The 21682-nt window shown below is 43.6% G+C and overlaps 1 protein-coding gene across 1 annotated transcript in view; it reads right to left on the bottom strand.

The window, feature by feature from the left end:
- The window catches only part of LOC126481079 (atrial natriuretic peptide receptor 1-like), a 1220509-nt gene that overhangs the window by 227277 nt on the left and 971550 nt on the right, over positions 1–21682 (bottom strand). The window contains exon 11 of the mRNA XM_050104566.1: positions 5202–5378. Within this exon, the coding sequence (XP_049960523.1) occupies positions 5202–5378 (177 nt within the window). The remainder of the gene's footprint in view (positions 1–5201; positions 5379–21682) is intronic.

The raw sequence follows: 21682 nt of genomic DNA, 5'->3' as shown, positions 1-21682 counted from the left end.
GGTAAGATTTACTCAAACTTCTGGTTTTCAACTTGTAAGTGCTCGATTAAGCCTGTGGTTTTATAATGCCAGTTAATGAAGACCAAAAAAGGTCGAATATAGGAAATAATTCGTGCAGTCGCAAATTTTTGTAAAATTTTTGGAGGGTCTGTCATGAACAATATACTTGAAATACTGACCGGTGGGGACTGAAGCTAGAGGTGGGGGTTCTTTTGATGGTCACCTTTTCACGTTTTTCTTAAATAACTCGAAGACTACGGTAGGGGAATCTGATTCTCCATGTATGTACCCACGAAGCGGTCGGATCGTGACGTCACTGAACCCCTGCCTCAGGTCACGGAATTGGACGAACGTATGTTATAGAGCTTGTAGTGGGTAAGAGTTGACGCTGCTTGTTTTATTTAGCACTAAGGCAGACAACTTGTTCACTTTTGGATCCTTCTTAGTTTAGGTTAGAGTTTTGTTTGTGCTTTTGAGTTTCTAAGGCCTGTGTGCAGATCCCAGCATAGTTCACGGTCGGATCTTGCTACCACCACAGTTGATGGTCCTCTGGTCCCAACGAATGATCTGCTACTGTTGATTTAGCGACAACTGGTATTGTGTTCCTTAAGGTGGGTGTTAGTGGTTCCTTTTGTATTTCCTATGTACCGGGTGATCAAAAAGTCAGTATAAATTTGAAAACTTAATAAACCACGGAATAATGTAGATAGAGAGGTAAAAGTTGACACACATGCTTGGAATGACACGGGGTTTTATTAGAACCCCCCAAAAAAGTATTGCTAGACGCGTGAAAGATCTCTTGCGCGCGTCGTTTGGTGATGATTGTGTGCTCAGCCGCCACTTTCGTCATGCTTGGCCTCCCAGGTCCCCAGACCTCAGTCCGTGCGATTATTGGCTTTGGGGTTACCTTAAGTCGCAAGTGTATCGTGATCGACCGACATATCTAGGGATCCTGAAAGATAACATCCGACGCCAATGCCTCACCATAACTCCGGACATGCTTTACAGTGCTGTTCACAACATTATTCCTCGACCACAGCTATTGTTGAGGAATGATGGTGGATATATTCAGCATTTCCTGTAAAGAACATCATCCTTGCTTTGTCTTACTTTGTTATGCTAATTATTGCTATTCTGATCAGATGAAGCGCCATCTGTCGGACATTTTTTGAACTTTTGTAATTTTTTGGTTCTAATAAAACCCCATGTCATTCCAACCATGTCTGTCAATTTGTACCTCTCTATCTACATTATTCCGTGATTTATTCAGTTTTCAATTTTATACTGACTTTTTGATCACCCGGTATATCGGACAGCAGGTGCAAGGGATTTTATGTAGTGCTGCTGTGGCATGTCGCTGGGATAGGGCCTTTGCAGTGTTCAAATATTCGTGGAACTTTTCCTCTTTGTTTATACGCTGTATCAATTCCGTGTTTTGTGAGTATTCTGCTGATGCGTCATTTTCAGTAGAAGATCTAGACATTTTAAGGAGCAGTGCCCTATTTATCTCTGTGTCAGAGTAGTCGGTTAATCTGAAGGCAGTTCTTAAAGGATGGACCTTATCCTGCTAGTACTGCGGTTCACAGATTCTTGTAGCTCGGTCCACCATTGATCTAATAACTCATTTTTTTTCTGCTTCGGATGGTGACTGGACTTTCAGTTAAGATATCTGTCCCTGTGAGTGGGCTTTCTGTGGACTTAATGCCATGAAGTTCCGACACGTTTTATATGTTCCTGCACATCCAAGATAATGATTGACTTTCTTTCTCTTTTTCATTAGTATATTTTTATTAAAAATAATATTATTCAGAAAATACGGAAATTCTGAGAGTTCGTTTTCTTTATGGAGGATTGTAACGAAAGGATCAAATGGTTCAAATGGCTCTAAGCACTATTAGCCTTAACATCTGAGGTCATCAGTCCCCTAGACTTAGTATTACTTAAACCTAACTAACCTAAGGGCATTACACACACCCATGCCCTAGGTAGGTGTCGAACCTGCGACCGTATCAGCCGCGTGATTACGGACTGAAGTGCCTAGAACCGCTCGGCCACAGCGGCCGGCACGAAAGGCTCATCCACGTACCCAAAATAACATCACGATATCTTCTTCGCCGTCCGAAGGGTGCTTTTATACGATTGGAATACTCTGTGTCAAACGCTTGGAACACGATGTTATAACCGTTACACGTCTTCCACTACGGACTGCTGAAACTGTACTAACCCGTCTCATATTACGGTGGCTCGTATGTTACTCGACTTCTTGTCATAGTGTAACCGCCATAGTGTCGCCATGGAACGACATTCAGTTCGTCCGAAAAATCGTCGTGACATTACGGTCGCTTTTTGTGGGTAACACAAACGAAATGAAAGGTTGAAACTCGCGCTACGTTGGACAGTATCGCAAGAACTCTCTGCAGCATGACGTTCAACGTTGTGTGCGCGCGCCGTTGACACAACACAACGAACAGCGTAACAGCAGCATATCAGGCCACGTAGGTCAAGGTGTGAACGGCATAGAGGAAAGTTCAGTCTTTTCTGCGGCTTACTAAATTCTAATCTGTGAACAGTAACCGACGCGGATATCTCGCGTGAACAACGAAGAGCAACCAAACAGAAATAACATTAATTGGTGGGACAAGCAGTTAAAAGATACCGGCACTTTCTGGGAGACCTTCATTTAGTGACGAGTCTGTGGAAGTTGTACGGGACAGCTACCTAAGAAGCTCCAAAAATCGGTGCGTGCGTGTGGTCGAGGATAAGGCGTAAGAAAGGATTTCATAAGGTTTTAAAGAACTAGCTTCGTTTTCGGATTACAAAGTGCAGTTTTTGCACTGTGTCAAACCGACCGACAGACCCAAGCGAGTCGAGTGTGCTAATGGTATGCTTAATGAGATCGATTATGATCGACGGTATGTGAAGAGGATTGTTTTTAGCGATGAGCCTACATTTCACATCTGTGGTCATGTTCATCGTTATAACGTCAGAATATGGGCTTCTGAAAATCCTCGTGCCTACACTGAATAAGTATATAACATCCATAAGGTGAAAGTGTGGTCTGCCCTGATGCATGATAAAGATGAAGGCCCATTTTTCTTCGCGGAGCAGACTGTGATGTCAAACAACTAACTTGACACATTGTAATTGTATGCAGTCCCACAATTTCGTGAAGATGTCATCTTTCTACAAGACGGCGCTCCTCTACACTACGCCAACAACGTTTACTAATCCCTGGATGCAAAATTTCCCCTTCGATGAATAGGAAGCGCTGATTCTAAGTCAAGGTCACCACAATCCTCGGACCTAGGGCCATTAGACTTTTACTTTTGGAGTTATGTAAAACAACGCATTTGCAGTGAGCGTATCAACGACAGTAATTATTTAAAACAGAGAATCACAGATGCTATTCACTCTGTTATATCAGATCCCACTAGACGTGCGAGGGAAGAACTACACTACTGGCCATTAAAATTGCTACACGAAGAAGAAATGCAGGTGATAAACGTGTATTTATTGGACAAATATATTACATTAGAAGTGACATGTGATTGCATTTTCACGCAATTTGGGTGCATAGATCCTGAGAACTCAGTACCCAGAACAACCAACTCTGGCCGTAATAATGGCCTTGACACGCCTGGGCATTGAGTCAAACAGAGCTTGGATATCGTGTACAGGTACACCTACCCATGCAGCTTCAACGCGATACCACAGTTCATCAAGAGTAGTGACTGGCGTATTGTGACGAGTCAGTTTCTCGGTCATCATTGACCAGACGTTTTCAGATGGTGAGAGATCTGGAGAATGTGCTGGCCAGGGAGGCAGTCGAACATTTTGTGTATCCAGAAAGGCCAATACAGGACCTGCAACATGCGGTCGTGCATTAGCCTGCTGATATGTAGAGCCACAGGTAGTAACACACCTGAAATGTAACGTCGACTGTTCAAAGTGCCGTCAATGCGAACAAGAGGTACCGAGACGTGTAACCAATGGCACTCCCTACCATCACGCCGGGTGGTACGCCAGTATGGCGATGACGAACACGCTCTTCCAATGTGCATTCACCGCGATGTCGCCAAGCTTGGATGCGACCATCATGATGCTGTAAACAGATCCTGGATTCATCCGGAAAAATGACATTTTGCCATTCGTGCACCATCGCAGGCGCTCCTGTCTGTGATGTAGCGTCAACGGTAACCGCAGCCATGGTCTCCGAGCTGATAGTCCACGCTGCTGCAAACGTCGTCGAACTGTTCGTGCGGATGGTTGTTGTCTTGCAAAAGTCCCCATCTGTTGACTCAGGGATCGAGACGTGGCTGCACGATCCGTTACAGCCATGCGGATAAGATGCCTGCCATCTCGACTGCTAGTGATACGAGGCCATTGGGATCCAGCACGGCGTTCCATATTACCCTCGTGAACCCACCGATTCCATATTCTACAAACAGTCATTGGATCTCGGCCAACGCGAACAGCAATGTCGCGATACGATAAACCGCAACCGCAATAGGCTGCAATTCGATTTTTATCAAAGTCGGCATCAGAACATAGTTTCACCAGGCAACGCCGGTCAACTGCTGTTTGTGTAAGAGAAATCGGTTGGAAACTTTCCTCATGTCAGCACGTTGTAGGTGTCGCCACCGGCGCCAACCTTGTGTGAATGCTCTGAAAAGCTAATCATTTGCATATCACAGCATCTTCTTCCTCTCACGTCATCTTCGTGGTGTAGCAATTTTAATGGCTAGTTGTGTACTTTCACGAAACTCTGTCCCCCACATCCCTCACTCTCTACTACAGAAGGTAGTACACCCACCTTAATAGAAAAACAGCCCACTATACCTCTGTTGCAGCCTCCTATAACGCTCATGCTACAATATAACTTGCACGATTTCAAGGCTCCGTATAGCTTCCCAAGAAGCTATGTAGGGCAACAAATGGAAGCCACACCGAATTGCGCTGCGCAGGTATGGACCCTTCGAGAGTTTCTCTTCCGTTTCCATCTTGTTTCACATTTCTGTCTTGTTTCATTGCTTTTCTGTGAAAGATTAAAACTGCACCACGGCTTAGTGGACGCACTGTATTTCTGTGAATCTCTAAGACACAGCTACTTGTCGACTTCAGCCTAGCTATCCATTTCAAACGAGTATTTGGTTCGCCGACATACAGACTTGCTACCTTATAACGTGTGGTCAGTTACTCACCTTGACGATGTCGTGCATGAGGCTGTAGCGGAACATCCAGTCGAGCTGTATCTGCTCGTTCTCCAGGATGTCCTGCAGGCTGCCCTTGGGGCAGTACTCGGTCAGCAGGTAGCAGTTGGGCGGGTCCACGCAGGAGCCCAGGAAGCGCACCAGGTGGTCGTGGTGCAGGTCCTTCATCTGCAGCAGGCAGCACCCACGTCATATGAGAACACATGTAACGTGAAACGGAGACAGGAGCAAACAAGTCCATTTGCCGCCTGTCTCAGGGAAGCGACAAAAATTGTTCAACATATAGTTCATTACTTTGCAGAATTTCGAATAGAAACTCGTCGCTTGGCGATGTCACAATACTTCAAGTGGATAAATGATAGAGACATTTGTGATTGGAGGGAGAAGATACATTGTGCCAAATGAAAATTTTGTCCCTAAATGACATCAGATTATTATGCTATCATATGAACCTAAACGTGCTTCATGCCACAGCCATTATAACAATATGTGTCATAACAAACAAATAAAGTAAATAGTATTTCTCCGTGTAATACAATATTTCTTGTAGAATAAAACGAAAGCGCACCACATGTAATATCTCTAGTGGGTGGTCCATTGATAGTGACCGGACCAAATATCTCACGAAATAAGCATCAAACGAAAAAACTACAAAGAACGAAACTCGTCTAGCTTGAATGGGGAAACCAGATGGCGCTTTGGTTGGCCCCCTAGATGGTGTTGCCATATGTCAAACGGATATGAGCTGCCTTTTTTAAACGGTAACCGCCATTTTTTATCACATATTCGTGTTGTAGATAAAGAAACATGACGTTTTAGTTGGACCAATTTTTTCGCTTTGTGATAGATGGCGCTGTAATAGTAACAAACGTATAAGTATGTGGTATCACGTAACATTCCGCTGTACGGACGGTATTTGCTTCGTGATACATTACCCGTGTTAAAATGGACCGTTTGCCAATGGCGGGAAAGGTCGATATCGTGTTGATGTATGGCTGTTGTGATCAAAATGTCCAACGAGTGTGTGCTATGTATGCTGCCCGGTATCCTGGACGACATCATCCAAGTGTCCGGACCGTTCGCCGGATAGTTACGTTATTTAAGGAAGTGTTCAGCCACTTGTGTAACCTCAACCACGGTCTGCAACAAATGATGAGGCCCAAGTAGGTGTTTTAGCTGCGTTGGACGCGTTCTACTTAGCGAAGAAGCGTCATTCACCAACAGCGGTAACGTAAATCGGCATAATATGCGCTATTGGGCAACGGAAAATCCACGATGGCTGCGACAAGTGGAACATCAGTGACCTTGGCGGGTTAATTTATTGTGCGACATTATAGGAGGAAGGCTAATTGGCCCCCATTTTATCGAAGGAAATCTAAATGGTGCAATGTATGCTGATTTCCTACGTAATGTTCTACCCATGTTACTACAAGATGCTTCACTGCATGACAGAATGGCGATGTACTTCCAACATGATGGATGTCCGGCACATAGCTCGCGTGGGGTTGAAGCGGTACTGAATAGCATATTTCATAACAGGTGGATTGGTCGTCGAAGCACCACACCATGGCCCGCAAGTTCACCGGATCTGATGTCCACGGATTTCTTTCTGCGGGGAAGCTGAAGGATATTTGCTATCGTGATCCGCCGACAACGCTTGACATGTGTCAGCGCACTGTCAATGCGTGTGCGAACATTACGGACGGCCAACTATTAGCTGTTGAGAGGAATGTCGTTACACGTATTGCCAAATTGACTGACGTTGACGGACATCATTTTGAGCAATTATTCCAATAATGTGGTATTTACAGGTATTCACGCTATAACAGCATGCGTTCTCAGAAATGATAAGTTCACAAAGGTACATGTATCACATCGGAACAAGCGAAATAAAATTTTCAATCGTACCTACGTTCTGTATTTTAATTTAAAAAGCCTACCTGTTACCAACTGTTCTTCTAAAATTGTGAGCCATATGTTTGTGACTATTACAGCACCATCTATCACAAAGCGAAAAAAGTGGTCCAATTAAACCATTCATATTTCTTAACGTACTACACGAATATGTAATACAAAATTGGGGTTCCTATTTTTAAAAAAGAGCAGTTGATATCCATTTGACCTATGGGAGCGCCATATAGCTGGTCAACCATCTGCTTTCCCCCTTAAAGCTAGACAAGTTTCGTTCTTTGTAGTTCTTTCGTTTGACACTTATTTCGTGAGATATTTGGCCCGGTCACGCTCAATGGACCACCCTGTGTACAGTGTATCTCGCCGATTGACATGTACACTTGTATCATGACTAGAGCTGTTTAATAAGACAGCTTAACTTAAATAACTATCTCCTACCGTTAGGTGGCGTTAGCATTCACCCGTAGGGCTTCTCACGTTAACATTCATACCGACGTAAATTTTTTTCCTAGTATTAACTGCAGTCATTTCATAAAATAAGCTGTAATGTAATGAGGTGTTCAATAAGTAATGCAACACTTTTTTTCTGAAAGCAGGCTGGTTTTATTAGGATTCCAATACACCATATTAGCCGGCCGGTGTGGCCGTGCGGTTCTAAGCGCTTCAGTTTGGAACCGCGTGACCGCTACGGTCGCAGGTTCGAATCCTGCCTCGGGCATGGATGTGTGTGATGTCCTTAGGTTAGTTAGGTTTAAGTAGTTCTAAGTTCTAGGGGACTGATGACCTCAGAAGTTAAGTCCCATAGTGCTCAGAGCCATTTGAACCATTTTGAACACCATATTATTCCCCACCCTTTGACAACAACGCCTTATTTTTCAACATTGCCTCCGCCTTATGCCACCTTACTGGGAAGTCCTATTTGCCCACATGGTACTACACCACTGGTCGACATCGGAGCCAATCTCCTGCTGCAACAGTAACCTCCTCATCATGCAGGTCTGTCTCTCTTGTAGCGCATCCTTCAATGGACCAAGCTCGTTGCTCTTTATGGTCCTCTGCTTGGTATCGATAAACCCTGAAAGCGCACACCTTCTTGAAAAGTGTATCAGCACTACCAAAAGAGACGTCCAGTTGTGCATCGATCCCTTTTCATGAGAGTTGGAAATTGGAAATTTGTGGTAAGGACTATGGGGCCAAACTGCTGAGGTCGTCGGTTCCTAGGCTTACGCAATACTTAATCTAACTTAAACTCACTTACACTAAGGACAACATGCACCCATGTCAGTGGGAGGACTCGAACCTCAGAAGGGGGGAGCGGCGAGAACCGTGGCAAGACGCGACAGAGTGTCCGGCCGTTTCATCTCTACAAGAGTCAGAACTGTGTGCGGCCAGTTGGCAAGCGGGAGATCCGATATGTCTGCGCGACCTTGTTGCGATGATGGCAGGTGCCTCTCCCAACGACTCACCTTACTATTGTTCCCTGACAATCTCCGTAGACATTCTGCATGCGGCTATGCATATCTGTGCTACTCTGGTTTTCCGCCAAAAGAAACTCGATGACAGCTATCTGATTGGAACGCACCTCTGGCCGGCCGCGGTGGTCTAGCGGTTCTAGGCGCGCAGTCCGGAACCGCGTGACTGCTACGGTCGCAGGTTCGAATCCTGCCTCGGGCATGGATGTGTGTGATGTCCTTAGGTTAGTTAGGTTTAAGTAGTTCTAAGTTCTCGGGGACTGATGACCACAGATGTTAAGTCCCATAGTGCTCAGAGCCATTTGAACCATTTTTGAACGCACCTCTGTTACAGACGCCTCTTTGAAGTCTACTTACAGCGCTGTCATCTATCAGAACTTCATAAAACAATAGGGAGTGAAGAGGAAATATTTCACAATGTCCCATAACAAATGCCGCACTTTTTCAACTGGAACTAGCCGAGAAAAAAAGCGTTGTATTGCTCATTGAACGCCGCTCGTACGTGTATACTTGTAGAATAAAGGAACACATACCACATTTAAAATCTTGATACAGTGTATCTTGTCAGCCCTTATGTACACTTGTAACAAAAACTAACGCCATTTAGCGAAACAGCATACATTAAATAACAAATTAACAGTGTGGTTGTTATATGGCGTTAAGTGCAAATGGGCTTGTTACATAAAAATTCAGATGAACGTCTACATTTTTTTCCTACTATAACCATAGCCATTTCATAAAATGATCTGTAAAATAATAGAATGAATAAAGGTGGCAATGAAAAGAATGTTACAATGCCTTGAAAGTATAAAGGGCAGAAATTAACGTAACTTTTCACTCTACTGTACACTGTGTGAAATCTACATTTCAACCCTGTTTACATTTTGTAGAATGAGAATGCGAAACATTATGACATTCTTATAAAAATACGTGGCAAGAAAGTCAAAATACAAAAATTTTAGCACTGTAGACTTTGATCTCGCCGCCATCTCACGGCTGTTGTGTTTACTTCTAGTGTTGACACAGTCTCCTCGAATCAGCCCAACCCACTCGCTGCGCGTGATTTCCCTAAATCTCTTCAGGCAAATGCCGGGATGGTTCCTTTTAAAAGGGCACGGCCGACTTCCTTTCCTAATCCGATGAGACCCATGACCTCGCAGTTTGGTCTCCTCCCCCAACACAACCCAACCCACTCCCTGCACAGCTGGACGAGCAAGCCTTGGAAGGTGTCACAGTACCGGTTTAATCCGAAACTATTTTGTTTCTTCAGCAGGCGCTGTGGTTCTCTGTTCCCGTCAACAAAAATTTCCAATTCTTCTAGTACATTTAATGTGTGGCTTTTAGGTGCCCAGTTTCATAGACATAACTCTCTACATAATACTAGGAAATAGGTTGTGAGCGTTGACTTGACTTTAGCGTGACAAGGCTGCCTCACTAAACAGCACCAGTTTGCGACGTTAATGTACAAGGAAACAGCTCAGATACAGTACCTCAACATATGAAATGTGGTATATTTTTGTTTTATTCTATACAGGGTGTCCCAGGAGGGGTGTTCAATATTCAGGGATATGACGGGAATGATTATTCGAAGGAAGAGACTTCATGCAAACATTATGTCCTACCCCAAATGATCTCGGAGGTAGGATAGATTTAATGTACATTGTTATTTAATTTCTGTATTATTCAATACGTTGTCAGATTTGCACATGTGCAACAGTTGGTGAACATTACAACATGCACTGTACAAAGTATCAATTGAAAAACACGTATTATAACACATTCACCTCTGAGTATTATCGTAGACGCCATATCAGAACTTTTGGACAGTATTTGAGTATCCCACCTTGAACTTCAGTGCACTTGTACACTCTTGTGAGAACATGCTGTTTTACGTGTCTGAGAGGCTCTGCACGTTCTCGAATAAGGGCAGCAGACACCTTGATGTGACCAAGAAATTCGTCTCGCGTGTTCACCTACCGTTTGTGCACCTGAGACTTCATCCAACGCCGTAAATAAAAATTTAATAGCGTAAGGTTTGGCGATCTTAGCAGGTAGGTAATTGCACTACCACGGTCGTCCAGCAATTAGGGTAAGTGCGGTTGAGGTGTCCCCACACACGTCTGGTAAAATGTGGACGGCCTCCATCATGCTGTAAGTACACTACAGGCCGCGTGCAAAGGAACGTTCTAAAGGCGGTCAGCAAACGAATTTTCCAAAAAACGTTAGTAGTTCTGCCCCTTCATACGTTTTTCTAAAATGACAGGATCTGTCTACATATTACCGAAGTGTCGCTTCAAACGATGGAAAAATAAACTTGGAAATTGGTTTCCACTGTAACAAGAGGGTTTTCCTGCGACCGTCGATGATTATTATGTGTCTTATTGATATCATCCCGTGTAAACCCGTCTTTATGCCGTCTTTATGAGTGAATAGTATTAATGGAATCAAATGAAGATTGTCATTTAACCAGTGATAAAATTCAAGTCTTGTGCCATTGTCGAAAATGTGAAGATTGTGGAAACGTTGGATAAAAAATGCGTACTAGTGATCCTCATATAATGTTTATGGGACATCGACACCTGCAGAAAGTTGTTGCGAGCTGGTAGCAGGACTACACTGAACGATTTCAAAAATGTGTTGCTGTAGATGCAAGTTCAAAAGAAAAGTGGGAGCTTGGAAGAACGCTGTTTCACGCAGTGTGTTGAAAACACTGACAAACACCGTACGATCAGGTATTCGACTTGTTGAGAATCGTCAACGGTATTGTTCGACAGCGGCAGGAGCACTACCAACGCAGAAGCCGGAAATATACACCATATGTGCATAGTCTGATCAGACGGAACTTTATGACAACCTACCTTGGTAAGTCGCGGGGGGCGGGGGGGGGGGGGGGGGGAGCTTGAACCATACCTGCATACGCAAGCGCAAGTCACCTAATTCCCCTAAATTCCAGGGAAAGGGGCGATGAACTCTGACACCACGTTCAATCACATCCCAGATGTGTTCGGTCTTATTCAGATCTGGCGAGCAGGAGGATCAGCCACTCCATCACACTCCCGGCCTTATGACATGGCGCATTATCTTGTTGAAAAATACCACTGCCGTCGGGGAACATGATCGTCATGAGGGAGTGTACGTTGGCTTGCAACCAGTTTACTGTACTCCTTGGCCGTCATGGTGCCTTGTACTAGTTCCACTCGACCCATGGATACCCACGTGAAAGTTCCCCAGAGCATAATGGATAATGGAGCCCCCAACAGCTTGTCTCTGTCCAACAGTACGGGTGTGAAAGAGCTGTCGCTTAGAAGACGACGGATTCGCGCCTTCCCATTGGCACGATGAAGAAGGTATCGATATTCATAAGACCATGCAAAGCCCTGACAGTACGCCAACGTCCATTGCTGATGGCTACGTGCCCATTTCAGTCGTAGTTTCGACACCTTTCTGTTAACATTGGCACGTGCACGGGTCGTCGGCTGCGCAGGTCCAATGTTAGGAGTGTTCGACGCACTGTGTATTCAGACACACTTGTACTCAGACCACCATTAAAATTTGATGTTAACGCCGCCGCAGTTCGTCACTTGTACTGTTTTACAAGACTCCCCACCCTATGACGTTCGGCATGTGTAATGACGGGTGGCCCCCCAGTCCCACACCGCCTAGACGTGGTCTCACCTTGGTTTCGTCACGTGGTGAAGACACTCACCTCAAGACTCGTCGAACACCCGACAAATCATGCAGTTTCCGAAATACTCGTGCCGAGCCTCCGGACCAACACGACCTGCCATCGTTCAAACTCGTACAGATCGCGCGCCTTCCAATCCTAGACTCGGGCAGCATTCTAAGTGACACGACGTGGACCATGCGTGTGTCTGACAAGTAATCGTCAGGTGACCCAGTTATCGCCTGGACGGGTTTATATCGATAGTAGGTCGGTGGTCATAATATTCTTACTGAACAGTGTACTCTTCGTTAGTGTAAGAGTGTGGCCTTTCACATAGCGCGTGTACGAACACAGTTAACCGATACACACTTTATCACTCTCACTACTACTCTCGCAACACACAATGGATAACTACGCGTTTAACAGGGTAGTTTAATGGCAGAAAGGCATCACGAACAAAGAGGCCGAAATCCAATGAGGTAGGTTGCGCTAAAACAAAACGTCAAAGAGGTTTGGTAGGGAAGGCACATAAGTGTGCGCTACTTGCCCAAAGGCAAATGTACATTACATGTTTTCTATCTCGGAAACCATTCGAAAAAGTGCGTATGCCCATATGAACAATTTTGGCTTCACGTGAGCGTTCTGACATGTCCCTGAATACTGAACATTTATCCTTGGGCAACCTGCATGTGTATTATTGTAATACTTGTAGAAACAGTGCTGCTCATTTGTTCAATTTGTTACCTGAGAGATTCTGAAGACGGTTGTGTCCGAAAAGTGTTGAGGTGTTTGTTTTTATAAAGATAAAAAATCTATCAAAATGGACAATTATATTGCCATTGAAAAAACTTCACGAGCTATAATCAGTTGAGCGTCCTGATTAACCTGTACTCCAGAAGTATGTCACGAAGCAACGCAAGAATATCCCGTTTTTAGGTTCATGTGTCATCTAATGTTTTCTTACGTAACTAATGGACATTTTTACTGTGGTCCTAAGTAATATCTGACATGGTTTTGTGTGAAATCAAATCTATTACAGTACTTTTAATTTCCGAATATTTAAACTTCGCGTCTCATTATCATCAGGTAATCGGAGATGAAGCAATACAATAGTTTGAGAAGGACGTAGGTAGAAAATTAGCTTTGGTCTGTTTAATGTCACTATCGTGACATTCTCTTGCAGGATGTTTGAATACTTATATGAACCCTGCACCTCGTAATATGAACGCAACACCTTACCCACTGTGTCAAATCGTTTGGTTATATAGCAGCATTCTCTGATTTCCGCTTGGTAATTAGAGTCACTAACAATGCTAGATTTCCCGAGATAGAACACGTATTATGACGCTCTACTAATAAAATACTCTGTTTCTACACATGACCTTATTTACGCATCTAATAAGACCTACAAAGACCGAATCCTCTCAGAACTTAACAAACTCAAACGCAACGCAAAAGAAGAAGCCACTGGCGTTGCCAAAGCATCGACTGCTCTGTTTGTATTTACTTGCATGCTGCGCCTCATATACTCCTCCGGTGTTTTACACAAAGTTGACAGTCCTTCGTTGACTTCAGAGGCATTCATTTTAATCTTCCCTCGGAATAGTCAAAAATGGTTCAAATGGCTCTGAGCACTATGGGACTCAACGTCTTAGGTCATAAGTCCCCGAACTTAGAACTACTTAAACCTAACCAACCTAAGGGCACCACACACACCCATGCCCGAGGCAGGATTCGAACCTGCGACCGTAGCAGTCCCGCGGTTCCGGACTGCAGCGGCAGAACCGCACGGCCACCGCGGCCGGCTCGAAATAGTCCCATGATAAAGACAAATTACAATATTTATCCTCTCTGCACTTTCTGTTTGTTACATAACGTTACTTTACAGTCAACAGTCACATGTCGTCGGGCGTCGTCAGTTTGACTTAGGGCGAAATCGTCATCTACATCTATAATCTGAAAGACATCTTACAGTGCATGACGCGTGACACTTCTGATGCCACTATCTTCCCTGTTACGGTCACGAAAGCTATCCGGGAAGAGCGGCTGCCAATAAACCTCCTTATCACCTCTAAATTTCTCTGAGATTCTTGTTGTGGCTGTTTCGCGAAACGTTTGTAATATTTCCTTAATAGGAAAGATACTAGGAGCGAGATTCACTACAGATTTTAATAGGATAACGTATACCACCACTTTAAAGAGAATTCAGTATTCTGACCTCGATATGAATACCACCAAAGGAAGAGTCATTCTTTCATGAAAACTTCAGCTTCATGTACGTTGTAGTTATGAAATTAGGCAGAAACCTATATTGTATAAGATGCCCAAAGCGAAATACGAACATTCCTACAAGAAAAAAAAAATTATTTCTGCATGTGCACTATAGCAAAGTGCTGACACACTGAGGCAAGTTAAGTCACTATAATGAGTATAAATCAAGAGACAATTTCAAAGCACGGAGAAGAAAATAACACACAGGGAGCGTCAAAAACAATCATCCGATTTCACATTTGTGTGCCTTCTGCGCGCTAGAAACTTAGTGAAAATTTTAAATTTACCATAGTTTGAACCACGTTTTAATTAGCTTGCGTTTTATCTGTCTGTCACTTTGGTACCAATTTTGCGACTGATTTTAAATACTTTTGCCGATAAGCTTGAGGACTGAAATGTTAAACATAACTCGGATCTGGATGGCAATTCAATACTAACTCGCTTTCTTGTCTAAACTGTCGAAGAGAGTAAGTTGTGTACTATTGCCGTTTGCTCCTTTTCTTGTTCCAGTCGTAAATGGATCACGGAAATAACGATTGCTGGTCAGCAACCGTGTGAGCTCAAATATATCTAATTTTTACCTTCATGCTCTTTTCGTAAGATGTACGCAGGAAGAAACAATATATTGATTGACTCAGGTGAAAATACAACCGAGATAATGTTATTAAAATGCTTTAAATCTATTCAGAAATTTCACACAAATACACACACACACACACACACACACACACACACACACACACACACACAAGGCTAAAAACCATAAATAATTATTTAAATAAAAATGAATTTTTTATAATATTTTTATTTTACAAGGTTGCCTTTTATATGCAAATACGTACAACCTCGGAGTACCCTTTACAGTTATGTTTCGTGTCAATTTCCCGCAAATGGCTTGAAACAGAAGCTTCACAGCAAAACACAACAGACAGAGGCATTAGGAATGCTAACACTCGGTTGACACGAAGAGTAGACTACAGGGGACATACTACAAACATTCTGTTGAAGAAGTGCCAACCTGTTGAAACGGGGAAGACAAAACGTCTTTCGTTGCTGTGTTATCTCAATTTCGACTCAATGCACTCTCGGTAATGAACAAATGAGCGAGCTTTTCTCAACTTTAGGTGAAATGGCAATTTATATCTTGTGCGGAGGTAAAATTTTCGTTTCGAAGCGTAAGTTCAAATTTTCCTCAGGTTTACTTCTTCAAATGGTTCAAATGGCTCTGAGCACTATGCGACTTAACTTCTGAGGTCATCAGTCGCCAGAACTTAGAACTACTTACACCTAACTAACCTAAGAACATCACACACATCCATGCCCGAGGCAGGATTCGAACCTGCGACCGTAGCGGTCGCTCGGCTCCAGACTGTAGCGCCTAGAACCGCACGGCCATTCCGCCTGACTTTACTTCTTCATTAGTATGAAGACAGTGATGTGAAGTTCGGTGAACGTTCTAGAAAGGTCCACTATTTCGTCGTACGGTGGTCGCCCGTCACGGTGCCAAAGTCAATATTACTTGCTGCATTACAGTGGAACCTTTTTTATGTATTCCTTCGTGTTATCGACAATCCCAATAATCCGGAAGTAAAAATAAAAATAAATAAATTGCAGTGGAATGTCATTTACGCTGACTAGGTGGGAACGTGATTCCTCTAGCTTATCGAAAATTCCAATAATCCAGATACTAAAATAAAAAAAACGCACAGGTCAAATGCCATCCGTACAATCATTATATTTATTTATTATTTTACGTAAATACACGAATCAAACATTAATTTCATGAAAATTTACACCAGAGACTGGAAACAAACAGTGATTTAATCACGACATTTTTTGTGGTAGATTATTTATTACGTACTTTATGTGTAGCATGATCCCTCGTGCGTTTCACCATCGGCCTCGCTAGAGTCGTTTCCGCCTGGCGTTCCGAATAAACCGTTGTACTGTCCAGCTGAGTTTTCGACTCTGTGTTTGTCATAATATCTTCATATGTAGCCGAAAAATTGCCAGCTAATCCATCGTCACTGTCATTATTGCCTTCAGACGAACAGACAGTAATAATTGCATCAGATCTCATCATTTTGAAAAAATAGCTTTTAATTTCCTTCAGGCTTTTCTTCCCATCTGTTACTGTTGGAGTTCCAACACCAACTTCAGTAACAATTTTTTTTAATAGTTCTTCTTTATCCATCCTACGGCGCTCATCAGACTTTTGGTTCATGGACACTACCACCTTCTTCCTCTTGGGTTATTTTACTCTCATGTTAACAGGGGCAGTACAGGGTGTCTCTCCGAAGAAGTGTCGGGCACATTTTCTTTGTTGTTTCGACAGATATCTCCAATTTCAGTTTTGCTGTGTGTAGCTGGTTTCAGCCCAGACTAATACTACTTATCACACGCTCCTTACCAGGCCCAGTGTCGACGGAAAGAGTCGGTTTGGTTCCAGTTAAATATAAAATAGTTTTTAAAACGAAATTTTATGTGCCCATTCACTAGACCCGTCCCAAATTAGTCTAGTACGATTTTCGTTTTGTTGTTGTTGTGGTTTTCAGTCCTGAGACTGATTTGATGCAGCTCTCCATGCTACTCTATCCTGTGCAAACCTCTTCATCTCCCAGTACCTACTACAATCTACATCCTTCTGAAATTGCTTAGTGTATTCATCTCTTGGTCTCCCTCTACGATTTTTACCCCAGACGCTGCCCTCCAATGCTAAATTGGTGATCCCTTGATGCCTCAGAATGTGTCCTAGCAACCGATCCCTTTTTCTAATCACGTTGTGCCACAAACTCCTCTTCTCCCCAATCATATTCAATACCTCCTCATTAGTTACGTGATCTACCCATCTAATCTCCAGCATTCTTCTGTAGCACCACATTTCCAAACCTTCTATTCTCTTCTTGTCCAAACTATTTATCTTCCATGTTTCACTTCCATGTATGGCTACACTCCAAACAAATACTTTCAGAAACGACTTCCTGACACTTAAATCTATACTCGATGTTAACAAATTTCTCTTCTTCAGAAAGGCTTTCCTTGCCATTGCCAGCCTACATTTTATATCCTCTCTACTTCGACCATCATCAGTTATTTTGCTCCCCAAATAGCAAAACTCGTTTACTACTTTAAGTGTCTCATTTCCTAATCTAATTCCCTCAGCATCACCCGACTTAATTCGGCTACATTCCATTATCCTCGTATTGCTTTTGTTTATGTTCATCTTATATCCTCCATTCAAGACACTATCCATTCCGTTCGGCTGCTCTTCCAAGTCTTTTGCTGTATCTGACAGAATTACAATGTCATCGGCGAACCTCAAAGTTTTTATTTCTTCTCCATGGATTTTAATACCTACTCCGAATTTTTCTTTTGTTTCCTTTACTGATTGCTCAATATACAGATTGAATAACACCGGGGAGAGGCTACAACCCTGTCTTACTCCCTTCCCAACCTCTGCTTCCCTTTCATGTCCCTCGACTCTTGTAACTGCCATCTGGTTTCTGAACAAATTGTAAATAGCCTTTTGCTCCCTGTATTTTATCTCTGCCACCTTCAGAATCTGAAAGAGCGTATTCCAGTCAACATTGTCAAAAGCTTTCTCTACGTCTACAAATGCTAGAAACGTATGTTTGCCTTTCCTTAATCCAACTTCTAAGATGAGTCGTAGGGTTAGGATTGCCTCACGTGTTCCAATATTTCTAGGGAATCCAAACTGATGTTCCCCGTGGTCGGTTTCTACTAGTTTTGCCATTCTTCTGTAAAGAATTCGCGATAGTATTTTACAGCTGTGACTTATTAAACTGATAGTTCGGTAGAATGAGATTTTCACTCTGCAGCGGAGTGTGCGCTGATATGAAACTTCCTGGCAGATTAAAACTGTGTGCCCGACCGAGACTCGAACTCGGGACCTCTGCCTTTCGCGGGCAAGTGCTCTACCACCGAGCTACCGAAGCACGACTCACGCCCGGTACTCACAGCTTTACTTCTGCCAGTACCTCGTCTCCTACCTTCCAAACTTTACAGAAGCTCTCCTGCGAACCAAGCAGAACTAGCACTCCTGAAAGAAAGGATATTGCGGAGACATGGCTTAGCCACAGCCTGGGGGATGTTTCCAGAATGAGATTTTCACTCTGCAGCGGAGTGTGCGCTGATATGAAACTTCCTGGCAGATTAAAACTGTGTGCCCGACCGAGACTCGAACTCGGGGCCTTTGCCTTTCGCGGGCAAGTGCTCTACCAACTGAGCTACCGAAGCACGACTCACGCCCGGTACTCACAGCTTTACTTCTGCCAGTACCTCGTCTCCTACCTTCCAAACTTTACAGAAGCTCTCCTGCGAACCAAGCAGAACTAGCACTCCTGAAAGAAAGGATATTGCGGAGACATGGCTTAGCCACAGCCTGGGGGATGTTTCCAGAATGAGATTTTCACTCTGCAGCGGAGTGTGCGCTGATATGAAACTTCCTGGCAGATTAAAACTGTGTGCCCGACCGAGACTCGAACTCGGGGCCTTTGCCTTTCGCGGGCAAGTGCTCTACCAACTGAGCTACCGAAGCACGACTCACGCCCGGTACTCACAGCTTTACTTCTGCCAGTACCTCGTCTCCTACCTTCCAAACTTTACAGAAGCTCTCCTGCGAACCAAGCAGAACTAGCACTCCTGAAAGAAAGGATATTGCGGAGACATGGCTTAGCCACAGCCTGGGGGATATTTCCAGAATGAGATTTTCACTCTGCAGCGGAGTGTGCGCTGATATGAAACTTCCTGGCAGATTAAAACTGTGTGCCCGACCGAGACTCGAACTCGGGACCTTTGCCTTTCGCGGGCAAGTGCTCTACCAGTTTGGAAGGTAGGAGACGAGGTACTGGCAGAAGTAAAGTTGTGAGTACCGGGCGTGAGTCGTTCTTCGGTAGCTCAGTTGGTAGAGCACTTGCCCGCGAAAGGCAAAGGTCCCGAGTTCGAGTCTCGGTCGGGCACACAGTTTTAATCTGCCAGGAAGTTTGATAGTTCGGTAATTTTCACATCTGTCAACACCTGCTTTCTTTGGGATTGGAATTATTATATTCTTCTTGAAGCCTGAGGGTATTTGGCCTGTCTCATACATTTTGCTCACCAGATGGTAGAGTTTTGTCAGGACTGGCTCTCCCAAGGCTGTCAGTAGTTCTAATGGAAAGTTGTCTACTCCCGGGGCCTTGTTTCGACTCAGATTTTTCAGTGCTCTGTCAATCTCTTTACGCAGTATCATATCTCCCATTTCATTTTCATCTACACCCCCTTCCATTTCCATAACATTGTCCTCAAGTACATCGCCCTTGTATAGGCCCTCTATATGCTCTTTCTATCGTTCTGCTTTCCCTTCTTTTCTAAGAATTGGGTTTCCATCTGAGCTCTTGATATTCATATAAGTGGTTCTCTTTTCTCCAAAGGTCTCTTTAATTTTTCTGTAGGCAATATCTATCCTACCGGTAGTGAGATAAGCCTCTACATCCTTACATTTGTCCTGTAGCCATCCCTATCCGTTTTATCCAAGCGATTTAACAGAGACAGTAAAACACAAAGAACAACCTAGAACTCCAGCAGCAAATGCACCGCCTTGACCCGTGCTGACCTACAACCTCCATGCGGAAAGGCTGCTCACTCGCTGCTTGAGTACTTACTGTCCCTGGTAATACTTATCGATAAAACAAATATCGCTCTAGACTAATTGGGGATCGTTCTATCAAAAGGACACGTAAAGTCCAGTTTTAAAAATCACTTTCTTTTCAACAGCAAACAAACCGACGTTTCGTGTCAACGCTGAGCATCGCATGAAAGACGTCGTGGGCAATACTTGTTTGGACCGACTCGAGCTACATACTGCAAACACGAAAATGCAAACATATACCGGAACGTCAGAGAAAATGCGCCTGAGGTCCCGCAGGACGAGCAGCCGGTTGAATGGTGGACAAGTCGCTGTTAACTGACGTCGTGTCACAACAGTGCATCGCGACTGGTTGAATTTAATGACTGTCGCCGTCCACTGTTGCCAGTTTATACCTTCACACTATGAAATAGTAATATCTCCGAATTTGTTATGTGGAAACTCTTGTAGCTTTTTAAATACAATAATTTAATTAACAATGAACATCTATAGTCTTCATGCCTACTTATTTATTTGTCAACAATCAGACTGGCGACGCATAATTTCTCACAATGAGGGACCAGTGTGTTGATACTGTCACTGTTGCGTGACACTGTCGACGGTGCCACAACCTCAGCTTTGCTTGCACCACTTCATCACTACCGAAGTGAAGGCCTCAAACTGTATTTTAAGTTTTTGAAACAGAAAAGAGTCGGATGGGGCCAAGAAGGACTGTGTGGAGGTTGAGTGATCGTTGGCAGTGAACCCAAGCAAGGACACGGCCGAAGTGGGCGTTCAGACGATCCGGACTCGATCACTTAAATGAAATTAGTAGCCCTGGCTGCGGTGTAGTCAAATTGACAGTTATTTTGATTTTCAGTAATATGACGAAAAAGGGGTACGAACTTTTGATAATCAACAAGGATATCTAGCATTTGTAGACTTAGAGAAAACTTTTGACAATGTTGACTGGAATATTCTCTTTCAAATTCTAAAGGTGGCAGGGGTAAAATACAGGGAGCGAAAGCCTATTTACAATTTGTACAGAAACCAGATGGCAGTTATAAGACTCGAGGGACATGAAAAGGAAGCAGCGGTTGGGAAGGGAGTGAGACAGGGTTGTAGTCTCTCCCCGATGTTATTCAATCTGTATATTAAGCAAGCAGTTAAAGAAACAAAAGAAAAATTCGGAGTAGGAATTAAAACTCATGGAGAACAAATAAAAACTTTGAGGTTCGTTGATGACATTGTAATTCTGTCAGAGACAGCAAAGGACGTGGAAGAGCAGTTGAACGGAATGGACAGTGTCTTGAAAGGAGGATATAAGATGAACATAAACAAAAGCAAAACGAGGATAATGGAATGTAGTCGAATTAAATCGGGTGATGCTGAGGGAATTAGATTAGGAAATGAGACACCTAAAGTAGTAAAGGAGTTTTTCTATTTGGGGAGCACAATAGCTGATGATAGTCGAAGTAGAGAGGATATAAAATGTAGACTGGCAATGGCAAGGAAAGCGTTCCTGAAGATG

This window comes from Schistocerca serialis, chromosome 5 (genome assembly GCF_023864345.2).
Source record: "Schistocerca serialis cubense isolate TAMUIC-IGC-003099 chromosome 5, iqSchSeri2.2, whole genome shotgun sequence".
Taxonomy (NCBI): Eukaryota; Metazoa; Arthropoda; class Insecta; order Orthoptera; family Acrididae; genus Schistocerca; species Schistocerca serialis.
The sequence above is the reverse complement of the archived record's forward strand: the minus strand, read 5'-3'. Positions and strand labels throughout refer to the sequence as shown.